The sequence below is a fragment of the Scyliorhinus canicula genome, chromosome 2 (genome assembly GCF_902713615.1).
Source record: "Scyliorhinus canicula chromosome 2, sScyCan1.1, whole genome shotgun sequence".
NCBI lineage: Eukaryota > Metazoa > Chordata > Chondrichthyes > Carcharhiniformes > Scyliorhinidae > Scyliorhinus > Scyliorhinus canicula.
In genome coordinates, this window is record NC_052147.1 from 246,012,475 (window position 1) to 246,034,157 (window position 21,683).

General features: G+C 47.0%; 1 protein-coding gene across 3 annotated transcripts in view; it reads right to left on the reverse strand.

Annotated features, from left to right (window-relative positions):
* The window catches only part of LOC119962084 (histamine N-methyltransferase-like), a 233,759-nt gene extending 212,811 nt beyond the window's left edge, over nucleotides 1-20,948 (reverse strand). The window contains exons 1-3 of one of the 3 annotated variants that reach the window (XM_038789936.1): nucleotides 20,720-20,948; nucleotides 10,510-10,565; nucleotides 8,480-8,587 (exon numbers count right to left, since the gene is read on the reverse strand). In XM_038789936.1, coding sequence (XP_038645864.1) covers nucleotides 8,480-8,587; nucleotides 10,510-10,565; nucleotides 20,720-20,856 — 301 coding nt within the window. In that variant the 5' untranslated portion in view covers nucleotides 20,857-20,948. The remainder of the gene's footprint in view (nucleotides 1-8,479; nucleotides 8,588-10,509; nucleotides 10,566-20,719) is intronic. The other 2 variants (XM_038789939.1, XM_038789938.1) reach the window with 2 other exon arrangements.
* Nucleotides 20,949-21,683: the final 735 nt, after the last annotated feature.

A 21,683-nucleotide genomic window follows, 5' to 3' on the forward strand; every position in this document is an offset into this window, starting at 1 on the left:
GCATTCATTTGTTTATATTCTTCCATGGGATGTGGATATAACCAGCAGGACCTACATTCACTGCCCATCCCTACTTGACCTTGAAACAGTGGTGGTGAACCACTTTCTTGAACCGCTGTGGTATCGGTAAACCCAGACTGCTGTTAGGGAGGGATTTTCCAGAAGTTTGACCCAACATCAGTGTAGGACTAACTGTACGGAAAACAGAGGAAGTTCTGAAGGATTTATATTTGTGGTGGTATACATTAGAAATGAGGTATAGTTTTAAATGGTGTAGGGAAAATAAAGGATTTATATCTGTATTGGTAAACATTTGGAATATGGAATGGTAAAGTGAGTTTAACCTAATGTTTCTGTGCCTGGAAAGGTAAAACCTAGAGATAGCGTCATGCTGCACAAAGTTGCTTGCATGTGTGGGGGTTGGTTAAGTCCCAACTGTGTTTCTATGATGCTTAGTGAGGGCTATACCATGAATAATAAATAAAAAGCATGAGCATATGAGTGTTGCTTATAAATGGGGCTTGTAAGGTAGAGAAGCTTTTGAGTTTTAGTTCAGCTAATTTGATTGCAGTTGAAGATAGGTAGTGAAAGAGAAGAGCTCTCACAGCTTTGTTAGAAGTAGGTTGTTCAGAAGGCTAGAGAGGGAACACCTCCCTCAGCTTTGCTAGAAGAAATGCTATACCATGGCGTAATGATGAAGAAAATAAGTGCATGGATCTGCATGTTAGGGAAACTAGAGAAACAAAGAGATGTTTCCAAGAAGTCTGAGTTTAAAGATACTTCAACAGAGCACTTTTTAGTAAAGAAAAAGAGATCTGAGAAGAAGGCTGAAATGCCAAAAAGATATTAGAAGTGATTTTCAGGTTTGGTGAGGTTTTACTACAGCCTGTGGAATATGAGTTGAAATAACAATGGAAATCAATGGCTGAATCACAGAGTTTGCGTGAAAGCAGATAAAACAAAGGAAACCTAAAAGGGAAGTTGTGAAATTGTGAAATGGCTTTGCTGTTAAAAGTGGAGCAGAGGTTTTGTTTAAAATTGTAATTTGGAAAACGTGGTCTGGATTTCTGAAGGCAAACTACTAAGGCAATTCATTGTAATGAGACAAGTGTGTTTTTTATAATTTTTTGATTTATTATTGTCATATGTATTAGTATACAGTGAAAAGTATTGTTTCTTGCATGCTGCACAAAAAATGCAGACATAGGGAAGGATGGAAAGACTGCAGAATATAATGTTACAGTTATAGCAAGGTGCAGAGAAAAGAACAAATGTGAGGGGTCTCATTCGTGTCCGTGCAGAGGTGTGATCTAATGGAGTGGAGCGCATCGGGTAGTACCTCCTGCCAGCGGGGAATTGGGAGGCTTCGAGACCGAAGGGCCAGAAGGACAGCCTTCCAAGCCGTCTCATTCTCCCTCTCCACCTGCCCGTTTCCCTGCGGGTTGTAGCTTGTAGTCCTGCTCGAAGCGATGCTCTTACTGAACAGGTACTGACGCAGTTCATCACTCATGAACAATGTACCCCGGTCGCTGTGGATTAGCGGGGAAACCGAACAGAGTGAAGATGCTGTGCAGTGCCTTTATAACAGTGGCCGAGGTCATGTCGGGGCAGGGGACAGCGAATGGGAAGCGGGAGTACTCGTCAATAATGGTTAAATAAAAATAGACATTGCGGTTGGTGGACGGAAGAGGCCCTTTGAAGTCGATATTTAGGCGCTCAGAGGGCCTGGAGGCCTTCACCAGGCGAGCCTTGCCAGGCCGATAGAACTGCGGTTTGCACTCTGCGCAGACTTGGCAATCCTTGGACATGGCCCTGACCTCCTCGGTGGAGTAGGGCAGATTGCGGGCTTTAATAAAGCGGGCAAGCCGGGTGACCCCCGGGTGACAGAGGTCATTGTGGATAGCCCACAGTCGATCCTCTTGCGCGCTGGCGCATGTACCGCGGGACAGGGCATCTGGGGGCTCGTTGAGTGCCCCTGGACAATACTTAATATCGTACGTGTAGGTGGAGAGTTCGATTCTCCACCTCAAGATCTTATCATTCTTTATCTTGCCCCGCTGTGCGTTGTCGAACATAAAAGCGACCGACCGCTGGTCGGTGACGAGGGTGAACCTCCTACCGGCTAGGTAGTGCCTCCAATGCCGCACAGCTTCCACAATAGCTTGCGCCTCCTTCTCGACAGTGGAGTGCCAGATCTCAAAAGCGTTGAGGGTTCCAGAAAAAACCGCAACTGGCTTGCTCGCCTGGTTGAGGGTAGCAGCCAGGGCGACGCCTGACGCATCGCTCTTGACCTGGAAGGGAATGGTCTTGTCCACCGCATGCATAGCGGCCTTAGTGATATCGGCCTTGATACGGCTGAAGGCTGAACAGGCTTCAGCCGTCAGGGGAAATGTGATGGTCTTAATAAGTGTGCGGGCTTTGTCCGCATAATTGGGGATCCACTGAGCATAATAGGGGAAAAGCCCAAAGCACCGTTTGAGGACCTTGAGGCTGAGGGGAAGAGGAAGTTCCGCGAGGGGACGCATGCGGTCGGGGTCAGGCCCTCGGACCCCGTTTTCCACAACATAGCTGAGGATGGTTAGCCGGGTTGTGCAGAAAACTAATTTTTCTTTGTTGTAAGTTAAGTTGAGGGCCCAGGTGGTCTGGAGGAACTTCTCAAGGTTGGCGTCGTGGTCCTGCTGATCATGGCCGCAGATGGTGACATTGTCCAAGTATGGGCAAGTAGCCTGCAGCCCGTACTGGTCCACCATTCGGTCCATCATTCACAGGAAGACTGAGACCTCATCAGTAACACCAAAAGGGACCCGAAGGAAGTGGAAGAGCCGGCCGGCTGCTTCAAAAGTCGTGTAGTGACGATCTTCCGGGCGGATCGGGAGCTGGTGGTAGGCGGACTTCGGATTGACCATGGAGAAAACCCGATATTGCGCAATCTGATTAACCATCTCCGCTATGCGGGGAAGGGGGTACGCATCAAGCTGCATGAACCGGTTTATGGTCTGGCTGTAATCCATGACCATCCGGTTCTTTCCTCTGGATCAGACTACCACCGCCTGCGCCCTCCAGGGGCTGTTGCTGGCCTCGAATACCCCCTCTCTCAAGAGTCGCTGGACCTCTGACTTGATGAAAGTCTTATCCTGGGCACTGTACCGCCGTCTCCTGGTGGCGATGGGCTTACAGTCAGGGGTGAGGTTCGCAAAGAGCGAGGGGGGAGCAACCTTCAGAGTTGCGAGGCTATAAACTGTGAGGGGGTGGTAAGGGTCCACCGAACCTCAGAGTCAGGCTTCGCTGACTACATTGAAAATCTAGACCAAGCAATAGGAGCATGCAGAGGTGAGGGAGGACATAGAGTTTAAAGCAGGCATATTCAGCCTTTGATCGCGAGGTTCGCAATACAATACCCCTGTATTCGGACAGAATGGGACCCAGAGGTGAGGGAGATTGTTTGTTAGGCTGGGTAGGTGCGCACGGTGCAGCGCTGTACCGTTTCTAGATGCTCAAAACTCTCCGTGCTCCCGGAGTCAAAGAGGCAGGGGGTCTCGTGCCCATTGACCTGGATGACCATCATGGAGCTCCGCAGGTGCTTCAGCCGCGACTGGTCGAGGTTGACTGCTTCAAGCTGCAGGTAATCTGTGTCCTCCGGGGAATTGGAGTCACAAAATGGCCGCCCCATTGGTCGCACGTGTCGAGTTGGGCAGAAGATGGCGGCCAAGATGGGCGCCCCCACAATCGCACGAGGCCGATGATGCGTCGAAAAAGGGCGTGTCCGGCTGTCATGCAGCCACATTGTGGGGCCTGCGCCCCTGTGAGTCCGTTGGTCGGGCCTGGTGAGCTTTCTGCTTCTGGGCCTTCGGTCTGGCCAGGCAGACTCCAGCGAAATGCCCCTTTTTGCTGCAGTCTCTACATGTCGCGGAGCGGGCTGGGCAATGCTGTCTTGGATGTTGGCCCTGACCACAGAAGTAGCACGACGGTCCCCCAGACTGGACGGGCAGCAGCGTGGCCCAGGCCTGTGGCGTGGTCAGGTCTGGTGAAGTCCGCATGGGGCTTGCAGGGTCCGCGGGGTACGCGCCAATGTTCTGGTAGACCACCTCTAACGAAGTGGCTAATTTTACTGTTTCCTGCAAGTCGTTTGCCCCGTTTTCTAAGAGTCGCTGCCTGATGTAGTTCAAGTGGATTCCAACCACATAGGCGTCCCGGATCTGCAGCTTAATGTGGTCCTCCGCCGACACTGCTTGGTAATTGCAGCTTCTGGCGAGTATGGTGAGCTTTTCCAAATTATCATCCAGCGATTCCCCGGAGCGCTGCCGGCGGGTCGAGAGAAGATGCTGCGCGAACACCTCATTGACGGGCTTGACAAAGCACTTCTTTAGAATCTCGACCGCAGTGTCATGCAAGGCCGCCTTCTCGATTAAAACGGAGATTCTGTGGCTCACCCGAGCGTGGAGGAGTTGCAGCTTGTGAGTTTCGAGGATAGTTGCTTCTGAGGAGCCGATATATGCCTCGAAGCAGCAAAGCCAGTGCAAGAAGATCTCCTTGGCTTCTGGCGCATGGACATCTAGATCGAGTTTCTCTGGCTTGATAGCGGTGTCAATAGTGTTTTTTGCATATTAAATTGATATACCATCAATTACGACACGAGAGTGAGATCAAGCGAATGAAGGCTTTAATACGCAAAGAACTTAGCTAGCCAGAGACTTCAGTACAAACTGAGCGCCACCCACTGGACGCAACATTATATACAGCCCCAGGGAGGCGCAGCTCAGAGGCGGAGCCCACCGGGGTCCAACCCAAGCCTTAAAGGCATATCACACCAAACCTTAAAGGCACATCACCTGTCTGGTGAATACATTCACCACAACTGGGTTACGGGGAAAGGGTGGAAGTGGGTAGGGTGTTCTTTCCAAGAGCCGGTGCAGTCTCGATGGGCCAAAAAACAACCTTCTGCTCTGTAAATTCTATGATTCTATGATTGTGTTGATACCCCAAATCATAAGTTACATGGGCAATGCTAACCCACATTCCTACATCCTGTTCTTTTTCAATAGGGGCATTTTTGTTCTCTTTTCAAGTGTTTAGCCAATTCCATTTTGAAAGTTTCTATTCAATTTGCTTCAAATGTCCTATCAGACAGTGCATTCCAAAACATTGTAAGCTGTTATGTGAAAAAAGGTTATGAAATGGATGAATGGGGAGGACTACCCGAGCATCCAAGAAATCATTGGAAGCTGGTTGTTCCTGACTTTCCTTTGCAAAATGTTGTCTTTCCTGCTGGAAAACACTGCTGCCCGTACTTCTGACCAACTCAGAAACAGGGAACTGATTTAGATCCTTAATTTTCAAATCAATGTTTTAACGCCCCTCACACAGTAACATTGTGCTTTCACCATGTGTGTTTTTAATGTCTTGTTACAATTGATTATATATGGTTTTAGCCCAGAGAGTGCAGGGCAAAACGTCACCCAAAACAACAATATTAACCTGATGATCATGAACATAATTATTGACGATAATAATTCATAAACGATTAACTTATTTTTGCCAAAAAGGGTTACAGTCATTTCACATTGGTAGCAACAAACTACTGGTTCTATGATCAGTCAAAAGATCACTTGTATCTCAGCCACACATGGGGTGGTATTCTGCCAACCTGCCTGGTGGGTTTGGTGGAAGGTGGGTGCAAAAAATGTGGCAAGAGACAAAAAGTCAGAAAACCTCTGGCATAAAATTACATTGTAATTCTCCCAATGGCACGTTAATTGCAGGTCAGTCATCCCCCTGGCAACTGGCACGAAATTCATTTGCAGCTCATGAATGCCGATAAAACAGCAGCCCATCAGTGTACTGTCAAGTCTTCCAATCTTGCACCATGCCAGCGTGAAATTATGCACGATTGCTCAAGAGTGGCACGCGCAAGGCAGTTATCAATTGCAGGCTGAATGGTAGGGCAGTGGTTTGGCCACACGGCGTCGAGGACCCGGGTTCGATCTCGGTCCCGGGTCACAGTCTATGTAATAATATTAATAATAATCTTTATTGTCACAAGTAGGCTTACATTAATACTGCAATGAAGTTTCTGTGAAATACTGTGAAATTGCCACATTCCGGCGCCTGTTCGGGTACACTGAGGTAGATTGACCTAACAACACGTCTTTCGGGACTTATGGGAGGAAACCGGAGCACCCGGAGGAACCCACGCAGACACAGGGAGAACGTGCAGACTCCACATAGACAGTGACCCAAGCCGGGAATCGAATCTGGGACCCTGGCACTGTGAAGCCATGGTGCTAACCACTATGCTACCGTGCTGCATCTGGCGTCTGCGTGGGTCTCAACCCAAAACCCAAAGATGTGCAGGGTAGATAGAAAGACTACGCTAAATTGCCCCTTAATTGTAAAAAAAAAATTCGGCACTTGAAAAAAACAATTTGCAAGAGACTTTGAGGTGCATCCAATGTTGGAACCAACAATTCTCAGGACACGTGCTTGTAGGATTAGAATAGGGGTTTTAATATACTTACAACAGAGTCAGACTGTTAGCCGTTGAACGTTCGGTGAACTGGCCGGCTGACCCTGTGGCACTAATCTTTATACAGCAGCTCCCAGGGGAGGAGTCCTGGCGGAGCCAAGGGAGAAGCCCAGTACAACTCTCGAGTATTCCCACATCAAACAAAAACTTTCTGCCATACTGCTGCATTGCTCCTGCTGTGCCATGCAGCACTCTGCCAGGGCAGACTGGGTCCTGCCCTCCATCTACATCTCCACACAGAGTTGGTCTACATGGACGGCACTCTTCTGCTCGACCCATAGACAATGCTGTGGCACTGTCTCAGTTCAGTACTCTTTCACCCCCCTACTCCCATCTCCACACCCCCTACTCCCCTCTCCACCCACCTGGTGCTACACACCAGTGCCTATCTGATGGCACTGTGCTGCAGGACTCATGCAGTCACTGCAACAAAGGTGCAAGGTTTGACCAGGGGGTGTGGTTTGATGTGAAAAGAAGGAGGAGGTGGAGGCAGAGGAGGTTGCTGACCTGACGAACACAAGGTGGGCAATGTGGAAGAAGAGCTGTGCAAGAATTTGCAGTGGGTTAAGCAAAGGCTCACAATGGCACGTGGAGGGGTAAGGCTGTGGATGAAGATAACAAACAATGGAAGGCGGAGGGAAGACCAATGGAGGAAATTGGACCCCTGCATGCCTGCCTAAATAGCCTACAAACAAGGGTATCAAAAGGGCTATCACATCATTTACAGTAAGGAGATGGATGATGACTCCAGAAGAAGTTGGTCGAAGTTCAGTTAGGGCATGGGAGCTTCAAAGGTTATGGGCGTGGGCAAAGGTGGTTGAATCAAAGCACAGACGTCTTATTGAAGCTGCTAGCCTTTTCTCCCTGGACATCCTGCATGGTCTGGTGAAGACAGGTGAGCTGGAGAGAGTGATATGGGTGTGCTGGACTGGCGTTTAAATATGGCGTCAGTAACTTTAAACCCAACAGCTAAGGTGGGCGGACTAATCAGCTGTCATCCCACCAGGAGATTCCTAGGGAAACATTCCTGTGCATAATTAATGAGGTTCCACGCACAGAATGTGCGCCGGATCCCATCATTCTGGTCGGTGGGAAAGGCACCACTGGAGCTGCCCATCATCCCATTTAGTCTCCGAAACAGAGAATTCCACCCCATGGTCACAACAGGAAACAGATAAAAGATAAGTTAATGGCTGAAACAAAACTGTTGATTCACATGAAACCACGGGCGAGATTCTCCCAAAACGGGAGAAATCGTAAAGCTGCCGTAAAACCCGGGCGGGTTATACGGCAGCGCGCCCCTTCCCGACGGGGGACCGATTCTGGTCCCCGGTCGGGGCTAGCAGCCCGACGCCGTAGGCTCCGGCAAGACGGGCTTAACGAAAATCGTTAAGCCCGCTTACCGGAGTTAGCGCCGGCTGACGCGTCATATGACGTCAGCCGCGCATGCGCAGTTTGGAAGACTCCAACCCGCGCATGCGCGGGTGACGTCATCGCGTTTTTGCGCGAAACCCGCGCATGCGCGGGCCGGGTTGCCCCTCAGCCGCCCCGTGAATGGATACTGCGGGGCGGCGGAAGGACAAGTAGTGCGCGGGCATCGGGCCCGCTGCCCGCAATCGGTGCCCACCGATCGCGGGCCCATGGCACCCTTGGCACGGCCGTGGTACTGCCGTGCCAATCGGTGCCATGGTTATAAAAAGCAAGTTAGTGACGCCGTTTTTACGAACGGCAAGACCAGGTGTGTTTGCCGTTTGTGAAAACGGCGGAAAGGGCTGGGACTTCGGCCCATCTAACAGCTGAGAATCGCTGCCGGCCGTAAAAAAACGGCGGCAGCGATTCGGGTCGGGACTTCGGCGGGGAGGTGGGAGAATAGCGGGAGGGCGGCAAAAATGTCGGGAAGGCCCTCCCGCTATTCTCCCACCCGTCGTGGGGGGCGGAGAATTTCGCCCCACATACCTTTGTATTTGGTGATTTGGTGTAGATTTGGCTCCACCACTTCATTGTGAATAGGAAGGCCAGGATGTTTGGATTGAATTATGCCAAGAATTTTAATATCCACTTCACCTGAATGGAAAAACACAACATTTCTGTCCATGAATTCATTGCAGCACATTTTCAATAGAAGTAGATCAGCTGCATTGTATCTGATAGGATTTACTTGTTTTAAATTTCAAAAGTTCAGATCAATTCTAATCAATTTCCACTTGCCTGAAAGCAATGTACTATTGCAAAAACATAACAGGCGAAATGTATTTTTATTGAGTCTATTTGACATTTTCATTTAAGATCATACATATCAGGTGAATAATAATCACCGTAGATTAAAACTACCCTGATATTATTTGCACTGTGGAGATAGCTGACGAGATAAGGAAATGGCATCCATGCTATGTGTACAGGATTCCTTTCTAACCTTATGTGTAAAAATCCCAAGAAGGGAAAATTTGCTACTGGAAGGAGGAATGGGGAATGTTTTTTTCATTCGTTCTTGGGATGTGGGCGTCGCCAGCGATGCCAGTATTTGTTATCCATTCCTAAATACCCTTGAACTCAGTGGCTCGCTCGGCTATTTCAGTGGGGGATAGGTAAGAATCAACCACATCTCTGTGTGGGTCTAGATTCACATGTTGGCCAGACCAGGTAAGAACAGAAGATTTCCTTCTCTAAATGACATTAGTGAACCAGATTGTTTTACATGGAAATGGGCAATGGTTTCATTGTGGTTCCTGGTGACCACACCTGTCGTCTGCTCGAAGAACTTCTGCTCAGAGTTGATGAGTTAGAATCTGAGCTTCAGACGCTGTGACACTCAGGGAGGGGTGAGAGTTACCTGGATGCTGTGTTTCAGGGGGCAGTCACACCCCTTAGATTAATTACCTTGAATTCGGCCTGTGGTCAGTGACAGGAGACTAGGGCTGTGAGTGAGGCAGGGAGAGGGATTCAGGAGCTGGGGTTGCAGGAGCCTCAGCCCTTGTCCAACAGGGTTTGATATTCTTGCTCCTTGTCTTTGTGGATGAGAGTGGGGACTGTGGGGAGGATGAAAAACTGACCACAGCACCGTACAGGTAGCCATTCAAGTGTGGGAGAGAAAGGAAATGTATCAGGGATAATTAAGGGTAGTTTAGTTAAGGGCATAGACGATGTTCCCTGTGACCAAAGATTGCATTGCCTGCTTGGTGCTCGGGTTTGGGATATCTCATCTGGACTGCAGAGGAACTTGGAGTGGGAGGGAAAAGACTCCTTTGTCATTTTACACATAGGTACCGATGTCCTCGTGCATGAAACCCGGAAAACTGAGATGGAGGAACAACAGGTAATAAGAAAGGTGTGTGAAATTTTGGCATTTATAGCTAAAGGAATGGAGTATAAATGTAGGGAAGTGTTGGTGCAACTGTACAAGGCATTTGTGATACTGGGAGTTCTGTGTACAGTTTGGTTCCTGATGTGTTGGGTACTCTGGATCCGTGGAGACTGCGTTTACCTCAGCAGTAACACATACAGGCTACCAACACTTGAAATAGTACAACACTATTTTATTAAGCTAGAATCTGTTGAGCATACTTTCACTGTCAGTTGACACTATGTTAGATTAAACTAAAGACCTATGCCTATCTTAACCAGTCTATGCACTCAGCACATGGTGAAGATCTGTGCTGCAAGCTGTAAGCTCTGTGCTTCTGAGAGGCTGCATCCCGAATGAGCAGGAAAACTGTTGTTTTTTACAGTGAGTGTGCTCTCACTGGTTGTCTTTATAGTGAGTGTGCTCTAACTGGTGATTGGCTGTGGTGTTGTGTGCGTTGATTGGTCTTGCTGTGTGTCAATCAGTGTGTGTGTCTGCACCATGACATACTGGTGTATATTATGACAGTTCCTTTATTTGAGGAGGGATATAGTTAAATACTCTGTATCGGGGTGATGGCATACATGCCTCATGAATACAACAGATACACCATTAGATACCAAACAATGGACACTGCAGGACCTACCTGAACCACTTCCTACCCCCAAGACATTTAGACAGGGAGCTCCCTTTTTCCCGATGCTGCAAAGAAAATAAAATTTTATTTTTAAAAGGCATGAGCCTGAAATGACATTTGTCACAAACTGTTTCACTGAACAATGGCTGTGTAGATCTTAATTTTAATATGCAAAAGGCGAAGAGTTAATCTGTAAACCTGAAAAGCAAAAGTTATCACAGCATTTGATCTATTTTAACTCATAGAACATGCAGTGCAGAAGGAGGCCATTCGGCCCATCAAGTCTGCACCGACCGACTTAAGCCCCACTTCCACCCTATCCCCGTGGGGTTGCGATAAAATGAGGAAGATTCTGGGTGGGAGTGTTTGCAGTCTTAGCAAGGCTAGTGGAGGAGGAGATGGATCCGGAGCCTTTGGTGGCGATGTTCGGGTTTTCATAGAATCCGGAACTCATGGAGAGGAGGAAGGCCGATGTTGTGGCCTTCGCCTCTTTGATTACATGGCAGAGAATTATGCTGGAGTGGTGGTCAGCATCGTCACTGGGGTAGAGGCTTGGTGGGTGACCTGTATGATTTCCTGTGGTTAGAGAAGATAAAGTTTCATCCATGAGGTAGCAGTGCTAACCACTGCGCCACCGTGCCACCCCTTTTATGTGCCTTTATACTTAAAAATTATTTTTACCTCAAAGAAATTAAAATGGAAAACAATGAGTGCAGTTGCAACAGTCTGAGGTAATAACCTCAACAATTACTCTCCAATATTTAACATTCTGCCTGGAACATTCCAGAATTTCATGTGAAAAGCACTGGGGCATGAGTGAAAAATCACTTGGGATTTACAGGCATAGACTGTGATAAATCTAGGAAGCAGGAATAGCAAAGGAAAATTTGGTGACATTTTAGATACAGAAGAGGAACCATATTGTGTTTACACAAAGTGAAGAGAAGTTAAACAAATAGTTTATTGGGCCATAGTTAAAATATCACGTTAGTTTTTGATTGTCATATTAGGAAGGATTTAAAAAACTTCTCAAAAATTGCAAGAGCGTTTAAATACCTCTGAGTAAGCTCAGAGTGTAGTTTTCAGAATTTCTCAGCATGGATTCTGTGCTTCATTAGACCATAAGACGTAGGAGGTGATGTAGGCTATTCAGCCCATGGATTCTTCTTCCCCATTCGATGAGACCATGACTGATCTGATGTGATAATCCTCAACTCCACTTTCCCGCCTTATACCCATAACCTTTCTGATTCCCTTGTTGATTAAAAATCTTTCGATCTCAGCCTTGAACATACTTAACGATCCAACCTCTATAGCCCTCTGCGGTAAAGAATTAACTGACTGCTGAGAGAATAAATTCCTTCTCATCTCTCTTAAATGGGTGAATCCTTAGTCTGAGATTATTCCCACTGGTCTTAGACTCTCTCACAGGGGAAATGCCCTGTCAAGCCCCCTGAAAATCCTATATTTCTCAATAATTCACCTCATTCTTCTTTTTAAAATTTGTTTTTCCAATTCAGGAGCAATTTAGCATGGCCAATCCATCTACCCTGCACATCTTTGGGTTGTGGGGCACGCAGTCAGGGTGGGAATGTGCAAACATCACATGCACAGTGACCCAGGCCCGGGATCGAAACTGTATCCTCAGCGCCGTGAGGCTACAGTGTTAAACACTGCACCACCGTGTTGTCCTCCCTCACATTCTTCTCAACTCCACTGTTTACAGGCCCAAGCAATTCAACCATTCCTGATAAGAAAATCCCTCCATACCTGGGATCAATCGAGTGAACGTTCCCAAGATTACCTCCAATGCCAGTATACCTTTCCTCAGGTAAGGGGACCCAAACTGTTCACAGTATTCCAGGTGTGGTCTGCCTAGTGCCTTCTGAGGTTTATCAAGACTTTGATTTGATTTGATTTGATTTATTGTCACATGTACCGAAATACAGTGAAAAGTATTTTCCTCTGGCCAAGGGAACGTACACAGTACATACATTGTAGACAAGAAAAAGAACAAACAGAGTACATTGACAAATGGTACATCGACAAACAGTGATTGGTTACAGTGTGGAACAAGCGGGAAAACAAAGCAAGTACATGAGCAAGAGCAGCATAGGGCATTGTGAATAGAGTTCTTTACAGGGAACAGTCCAAAGGAGAGTTGTTGAGGAGTCTCGTAGCTGTGGGGAAGCTGTTCCTATGTCTGGATGTGCGGGTCGTCAGAGTTCTGTGTCTTCTGCCTGATGGAAGTGGCAGGGAGAAAGCAAAGCCTGGGTGGGAGGGGTCTCTGATAATGCTGTCTGCCTTCTTGAGGCAGCGGGAGGCGTATACAGAATCAATGTGCGTGTGGCAAGCTTGTGTGATGCATTGGGCTGAGTTCACTCTGCAGTTTCTTGCGATCTTGGGCCGAACAGTTGCCATACCAAGCTGTGATGCAGCTGGATAGGATGTTCTCTATGGCACATCTGTCAACATGGGCAGCACGGTAGCATGGTGGTTAGCATAAATGCTTCTCAGCTCCAGGGTCCCAGGTTCGATTCCCGGCTGGGTCACTGTCTGTGCGAAGTCTGCACGTCCTCCCCGTGTGTGCGTGGGTTTCCACCGGGTGCTCCGGTTTCCTCCCACAGTCCAAAGATGTGCGGGTTAGGTGGATTGGCCAGGCTAAATTGCCCTTAGTGTCCTAAAAATAAGGTTAATGGGGGTTGTTGGGTTACTGGTATAGGGTGGATACGTGGGCTTGAGTAGGGTGATTATTGCTCGGCACAACATCGAGGGCCGAAGGGCCTGTTCTGTGCTGTACTGTTCTACGTTCTATGTTCTATTTGTGAGAGTCGATGCAGACATGCCGAATTTCTTTAGCTTCGGTATGAAGTAGAGACGTTGTTGGGCTACTTTTGCATCAACGTGAGTGGACCAGGACAGACTGTTGGTGATGGTGACCCCCATGAACTTAAAGCTATTGACCATCTCCACTTCGGAGTCATTGATGCAGATGAGGGTGTATGTCGTGCTATGCTTCCTGAAGTCAAGGATCAGTTTCTTGGTCTTTCCAACATTTAGAGAGAGGTTGCTTTCGGTACACCATGCAACCAAGTGATGGATCTCCCTTCTGTGGTCTGATTCATCGTTGTTTGATATACAACCCACAACAGTCATATCATCCATGAATTTATAGATTAAGTTGGAGTTAAATCTTGCCACACAGTCGTGTGTGTATAGGGAGTACAGTACAGGACTGATCACACATCCTTGCGGGGCCCGGTGTTGATGACTATTGTGGAGGAGGTGCTGTTGCCGATCCTGACAGATTGCGGTCTGTTGGTGAGGAAGTCAAGGGTCCAGCTGCACAGGGAGGGGTCAAGTCCAAGGTTGCAGAGTTTGGTTATAAGTCTTGTCAGGATAATAGTGTTGAAGGCGGAGCTGTAGTCCATGAACAGCAGTCTTACATTGGTGTCCTTGTTGTCGAGGTGTTTGAGTGTTGTTTGTAGAGCCAGGGAGATAGCATGTGCTGTGGACTGGGTGCGGTGATAGACAAACTGCAATGGATCGAGGCCGTCTGGGAGGCTGGCATTGATTTATCTTATGACTAACCATTCATAATAACAGACGTCAGGTCCACTGGTCGACAATCGTTGAGGCAGGCTACCTTGCTCTTCTTTGGTCCTGGTATTATGGTGGATTCTCTATTTTTATACTCTATTCCCTTTGACATAAAGGCCAACATTTCATGTGCATTCCGTATTATCTACTGAACTTAATGCTCGCTTTTTGTGATATATGCACGTGGAACCGAAAATCCTCTGTGCTGCAACTTTCTGCAGTCTTTCTCCAGTTAATTAATATTCAGCTCCTTTATTCTTCCTACCAAAGTGCTTAACTTCACATTTTCCTGCATTATGTCCCATTGTTTGCCCCAAACAGAATCTGTGTTGTCAGTGGGTGGAAGGGCAGGAGAATGGCAATATGATGCTGTGCATTACCTCAGTGGCATCCTGTCAGAAACTATGAAAACTGACCGAGATCTGTTTGGCAGCTGCAAGGTGCTGCTGCTTTTCTGTAAAATGACCTGTCTTACACACACTGATTGGTTGCAGTAAAAACATCTCCTTGGCTGATGCTGCAGATCAGTTAGCAGCTAACCGGAGCTATTTTTCTTTCTGCTCTCCCCTGGTATTCTTGGTGCCTGTAACATCTACAGAAATGTGGTAAGTGCAACCAAATAGACAGGGTAGAATTTAACAGTCCCGATGTGGCAGGGCAGGGCCGTAAAATGCAGCAAGAATTTCGAAAGTCCCTTTTCTTTGATGGGAGTGGAAACTCCTGCCAGCTGGTGCAGATGTGAAGTTCCGCCCACAGGGATGTCACTGGCATCCATTTCCCGGCCACTGGGATATTGGAGGAAATGAGGAATGCCCTACAAATACATTAATTAATTAAAAATGGAACTCCTTGGGTGCAGCGAGTTTTTACTCAATCTTTATGAAGTGCAAATAAAACATGAGGCATGATTCAACAGATTGGGAACAAAGTCCCATAGCTTGTGCGTTTAATCGCATGATTCCTGGTGCTCCCAAGACTGTGGTGCCGGGGCCTAAGTGCGGGATGCGCGGCCCAGGGTCGCACATCGCCCTATTTTGTACAGTGGCGTGCTCTGCTCGCTGGAACTCCCCGGTGTAGCATGAGATCTGGGCGTCCTGATCTGCGGGGCCCCCAAAGTGATGCCTGACCGCCGCCAGCCCAACCACACCAAGGAAGGGTTTCCGGCCCCCCCCCCCCCCCCCCCCCCGCAAACACCCATGCAGTGCACCCCCAGGCACCCACAATGGGGGGATTTGATTCGCAATGCCTCGTAAGATCGCTTTGGATCTCACAAGGCATTGTCAGCCGGGAAAATCACAGGAAGCGGGTCATCCGGTTTCTATCGGCCACGCAGCACTTCTGTATTTCGTGCGTGGCATTGTGGTTCAATCACGCTAATTTTTATTAAATGGAATTAGTTGGAAAGTTAATTGTTCAATTAAGTAAGGGTTGTTTCGTGCACTGCACTAAAATTAATATTAATTTTCTTCTCCTTTATTTTTGCTTTGCCAGGTTAATGCCATACCTTTGAAACATTTCATGTTGATGAAATATTCGCAAACAGCATGATTATGTGATGATCCTGGGCTGAGTTCTCCACTCCCCGACACCGGAAGCGGGAATCGTAATCGGGCAGAGAACCTTAGCTTGAACACTTCATGCTCCATCCCTCCGCGATGCTCTGCCCCTCTAGGTCTCACTGGGATGAATTAGTGCAAGTGTGTACAAGCGGGGCCTGAGAGCCACGATTGTGGAGGGGGAGCGGGAGGTGAAGAAAATCTCTGAAAATACCTAAAATATTATCGGGCTTGCTGGGGTATTGGTGACTGGGTCAGGGACGGTGGTGGGATATAACTTGGAGTCAAGTCCATGTACATGGGGTGTCCCCCTCGGGACCAGAGTGGCCTGGTACAAAAGTAGGTGTTTTAAAGGCAGCTCTCTGACCCTAGTTACAGGCTCCAGTCCACTCTCACTGCTGAGTGCTGCCTGTGTCCTTTGAATGCTCAGAGAACCTCTGGTCATCTGGGAGCACACACAGGCCACCGCTCTGGACACAATGGTGCCCCAGCTGTTTCGGCAACTGGCTGTATATGGTCAAACTCAAGTAGGTGCCCACCAGGTCTTGGCACTCCTCAGTAGTGCTGCCACACTGCAGAGGAAACGGGATCAGCAGAGTACATCTCACCCAAAGGACACCAGCACCGTGGCCTTTGGAACACACGCTGGTTCTCTGCCCCTCTCAGGGCAGAGGCCTCACCAGTGACCTGCACCCATTCGAATCATAAGACCATAAGACATAGGAGCAGAATTAGGCCACTCGGCCCATCGTGTCTGCTCCACCATTCAATCATGGCTGATATTTTTCTCATCTCCATTCTCCATCCTTCACCCCACAACACCTGATCCCCTTATTAATCAAGAACCAATCTATCTCTGTCTTAAACACACTCAGTGATTTGGCCTCCACAGCCTTTTGAGGCAAAATGTTCCACAGATTCAACACCCTCTGGCTGAAGAAATTCTACCTCATCTCTGTTTTAAATATAGTAAAAAGTCTTAAATGTTTTAAATAATCATCCTTTTAGTCTGAGATTGTGTTCTCTGGTTCTAGTTTTTCTAGTTTTTCCTACAAGTGGAATCATCCTCTCCACATCCACTCTATTCAGGCCTCGAATTATGCTCTGAGTTGCAATTAGATCCCTAATGGGCTGTCACAAGCTGCTCCAAAAAATCATCTCTTCGACATTCCACAAATTTGTTTTCTTGGGATCCACTACCAACCTGATTTTCCCCGTCCACATGCCTATTGAAGTCCTCCATGATTATTGTAATATCGCCTTTTTTGCATGCCTTTTCTATCTGCAAATTTATTTTCTGCCCCACGTCCTGACTACTGCTTGGGGGCCTGTACATAACTCCCATCAGGGTCTTTTTACCTTTGCGATTCCTCAACTCTACCAAGAGATACTATGCCTTCTGATCCTCTATCACACCTTGCTATCCATTTAACTTAATTCTTTATTAGCAATGCAATCCCGCATCCTTTGCCCATCTGCCTGTCCTTTCAATAGGATATATATCCTTGTATATTTAGAACCCAGTCCTGATCCCCTTGCAGCCACGTCTCTGTGATGCCCACAACATAGCATTGGCCAATTTCAATGTGCACAACAAGCTTTTTGACGTTGTTCCGTATACTGCAGGCATTTATGAAATGAAATGAAATGGAAATCGCTTATTGTCACAAGTAGGCTTCAAATGAAGTTACTGGGAAAAGCCCCTAGTCGCCACACTCCGGTGCATGTTCGGGGAGGCTGTTACGGGAATTGAACCATGCTGCTGGCCTGCCTTGGTCTGCTTTCAAAGCCAGTGATTTAGCCCTGTGCTAACCAGCCCCTGCAGTTGCAGTTTAGGTACAACACCCTCAGTCCTGCATTCACCACCTCCCTTCTCACAATTGTCACCATTTTTCCTCTGCCTGAGGGTGATGTTCTCTTATTTTTTTTCTCTACTTCCCCTTCAGCTATTACACCTTCTAAGCTAACGCTCTGTTTCCCACTTCCCTGCCATTCTAATTTAAATCCTCCCAAGTGACTCTCGCAAAACTCCCAGCCTGGATATTGTTGCACCTCCAGTGTAGAAGCAACCAGTCCTCCTTTTACAGGTCACACCTTCCCGGAAGAGATCCCAGTGAAATCTGAAACCCTTCCTCCTACACCATCAGTTTAGCCGTGTGTTTAGCTGCACTATCCTCCTATTTCTAGCCTCACTGGCACGTGGCACAGGACGTAATCCTGAGATTACAACCCGAGAGGTCCTGCTTTTTAGCTTGCTGCCGAACTCCTTGAACTCCGTCTGGCTTTATAGTGGCCGTGTCCTGTCTGGTGATTGGCTGCTGTGTTCTGTGTGCTCACTGGTCATTCTGTGTGTCAATCACTGCCTGTCTGCACTCCATCATATACATGGATGTATATTATGACATATACTACAATCTCTGGCTGTTCACCCTCCCCCCTCAGGGCGTCCTGTGTTCGTTCAGAGACATCTTTGACCCTGGCTCCAGGGCGGCAACACATCATTCTGGAGTCTCTTTAATGTCCACAGAAGCACCTATCTGTGTCCCTTACTATAGGGTCCACTAAAAGAATCGTTCTCCTGCACTTTACCCTCACTGCTGAGCAACAGAGCCAGTTGTTGTGCGACTGTTCTGGCTGCTGTTGTTTTCCTCTGAGAGGCTATCCCTCCAATAATATCCAAAATGGTATACCTGTTAGAGAAGGGGGACTGCCACAGGGGATTCCCGCACTGAATCACCTATCTGTCTGCCTGCACCTTGAATGTGACCATGTCTCTATAACTCCTATCTACGACACTTTCTACCACCTGTATGCTCCTAATTGCAACCAACTGCTGCTGAAAATGAACCAGACAGTCTGTGAGGAGCTGCCATTGGTTATGTGTCCTGAAGATGTAGTCAGCCAGAATGCTGGAAGCTTCACAGATCTGCCACATCTCACAGTTAGAGCACTGCACTCTGCTGAGTGACATTCATGCACTATTTAATTAATTCAAAATAAATACTAAAATTGTTTTCAGATTAAGTTGCAATTATTTATATGGCCCTGGCGCAAGATATTTACTGTAAAATTAAATACGAAATATTAATCTCTGCCTTCAAGTTTAGTTACTCCTCTATGCAGTTAATCAATTATTTTTTATTTGTTTTTTCAATGTTATTTGCCATTAGAATTTAACAGATTCTCACCAGCCAATCAAGTCACAGCTTTACTGTGATGTCACTTCATTTTTTCCCCCCACAATTTGAAAAGGTCTTTATATCATTTACCTTCCCAGGATGCTCTCTTGATCTCTCCCTGCAGTTTCACAGTTACAAAACCAGAAGAACAAAACCAAAACAAAAGGGAAAAAGCAACTCTTCCTCAAACTCTGCACTGAATAATATAATGCTCCAAATTACCAAATTTCAATCCTCAATCGGGCTCCCTCACTCAGGCTGTCTCTAACTTCACGTGCGCAAGGCTTACTGAGTGTGCGCTTTATGCCTCTCACTTATATAGATCCCTGCTAAACTGAGATGACTCACAAAATGTAAGCTTCAAACAGAAGAATGCAATTTACATCTTTGCCTCTAATCAGGCGTCAGGTGTTTGACAGATAACTGCCACTCAGTAATGAGGGTGGGGGGAGCTCCAGCTAACTCGGCCACTAAATGTTGAACTGAAAACCAGGAAAATTAAATTCAAAACTTAACTCTTTAATTACCACACTGCTCCAAATGACCAAATTTCAATCCTCACTCAGGCTCCCTCACTCAGGCTGTCTCTAACTTGACATGCGCAAAGCTTACTCCAGCTCTCTGCTCCTGGTGAGGTTGGCAGCGCTGACTGCCTCTGACACCATCACCTCCCAGGTGGAGTCCAGGAGGGTCGGTTTGCATCTGCGGCCCACCCGGGGGGGGGCGAGGGTGTCCCTCCTCTCCTCACTGGCATGGAGCTGTGGGTCCACCTCAAATTCCTGAACTTGGAGGGCAGATCTGTAAGCCAACTTCCTGGCTGCAGTGTGTGTACAGTAAGTGGAACGCTTAAAAACAGCACCAGCTGTCAGGCTCTTTGACGCTAACTCAGGCCCCATTAGTGAGAATGCTTACTGGGCCAGGAATTGTTTTCAATTTGAGCCAGCAGAGTGCCGGCCTATTAGCATGCCCTGACTCGCTTACCAAATAGCGCCCCCAATGCAAGTGAGAATTGTATGTAATTCAGTCCCGGAAGCTACACTGGCATCCCAAACAGAGAATTCCAGCCCCTATCCCAATTAGCCATCTCCTTTGTGACATGGCAGACAAATTTCCAGATATTGACGTAGCTCGACAATGTTCCATGAAACTTAAAATTGAACTCCTCTCTCCTCACTACCCTCATCACCAATCCCTGAGGTACCATTTTCAGGTGAATATATTTCTTTTTTTTAAAATTTAGAGTGCCCAATTATTTTTTCCAATTAAGGGACAATTTAGCGTGGCCAATCTGCCTATCCTGCACATCTTTGGGTTGTGGGGGTGAAACCCACGCAGACACGGGGAGAACGTGCAAACTCCACACGGACAGTGACCCAGGGCCCGGATTCAAACCCAGGTCCTCAGCGCCGTAGGCAGCAATGCTAGCCACTGTGCCACCGTGCTGCCCCTGAATACATTTCTAACCAGTATTCACCTTTTCCAGTGGCTTGCGATTTTATGGTCTGGCTTTACTGCAAGATAAACTGATCTGTATGAGGAGAAGGTCTGCAATCCTGTACGATGCTTTATTTTTTCTTTCCCAATATACCGGGTGAGGCATTGATAACTGGGAATGATTGCAATCTTCCTGCTTGCTACATCGAGCAGTTAGTAAGCCAGTTAGATCCCAACAAACAGACGCTGTATATCTGAAATTTTCAACCATCACTTGATAATTGACAGTAAGAATGTTACCCACTATTGCAAGCCATTGTGTAAATAGAAGAAAACATTTAGGGAATACACAGATTTAAAGAAAGATTTCCACAGAATAAGTAAAAGACTATCTGTCTCATATTCTTTTCTGAATCCCCAGTTTTAAACACGACCTTAAAGAAGTCTTACCTGGTTACTACATCTGGCAGATTCTCGTCAATGAACTTTTCCATGCACTGATGTTCAGTGGATCGTTCCAGGAAGAGTTTAAATGACTTAAAATACAGACCAATGTCTGAAGTGAGGGGTTTCATAGATGACTCCATCTTTTGTTTCCTGCTGTTGAAGAAGCGCAGCAGTTCGTTTCAGTCTGAATGTCATAATCAGGATACAACCTTTGCCTTGACTTGACTGGACCTTGATTACAAAATTTGGAAAATTTCTTTACTGCCTGCCTTTGGCAAATATTAACTCCCACACTGTATGCTCTGCTCCATTATTGTCTTGAACTTTAGCCTCCTATCTTTGTTTGCATCCCAGCTCATAATTTACTCGCACTGTCCTCTTGTCCGGCCTTAATCTCTTCCTTGATGCAAACGCTCCAATCCATATTCACAGCCACTCGTGACATTGTCATCTCACATGGTCTTGCTACTTTGAGTATACGAATCACAGATAAAGCCACCCCTGACCACTTCCTTGCATCACTGTCCACCCAGAAGGAAAAAACAGTTTTACTGTTTATTTTTCATCTGGGCACCACACCCCTGTCCCACACCCCAAACGTAACCCCTTCTGGATTGGTCCTTGTGGGAAAGCTATCCCCAATTCAGTTCAAACTTTGGCTTTCAAAATTCCAATTGTCGGGTCTTTTCCCCTCCTTAAGCTCTGGATTGTATTATATTCCCTGTACATTAACTAAAAGAACCAAACTAACAAAAAGAAAAATCACTGAAAGAAATCAATGAACAAGAATTCACTTCATATAGATGATACATTAACAATCGAACTAAAAGAAACATAAATTAAACATTAATTAACAGGCAAATTGTACTCAATAATTGCAATAAACGACACTTTTAATAACCAATACCACAAAGACAGATTTCAAAGATTTACCAGAAAACCCCTCAGTACATCTGGCAGCACATCC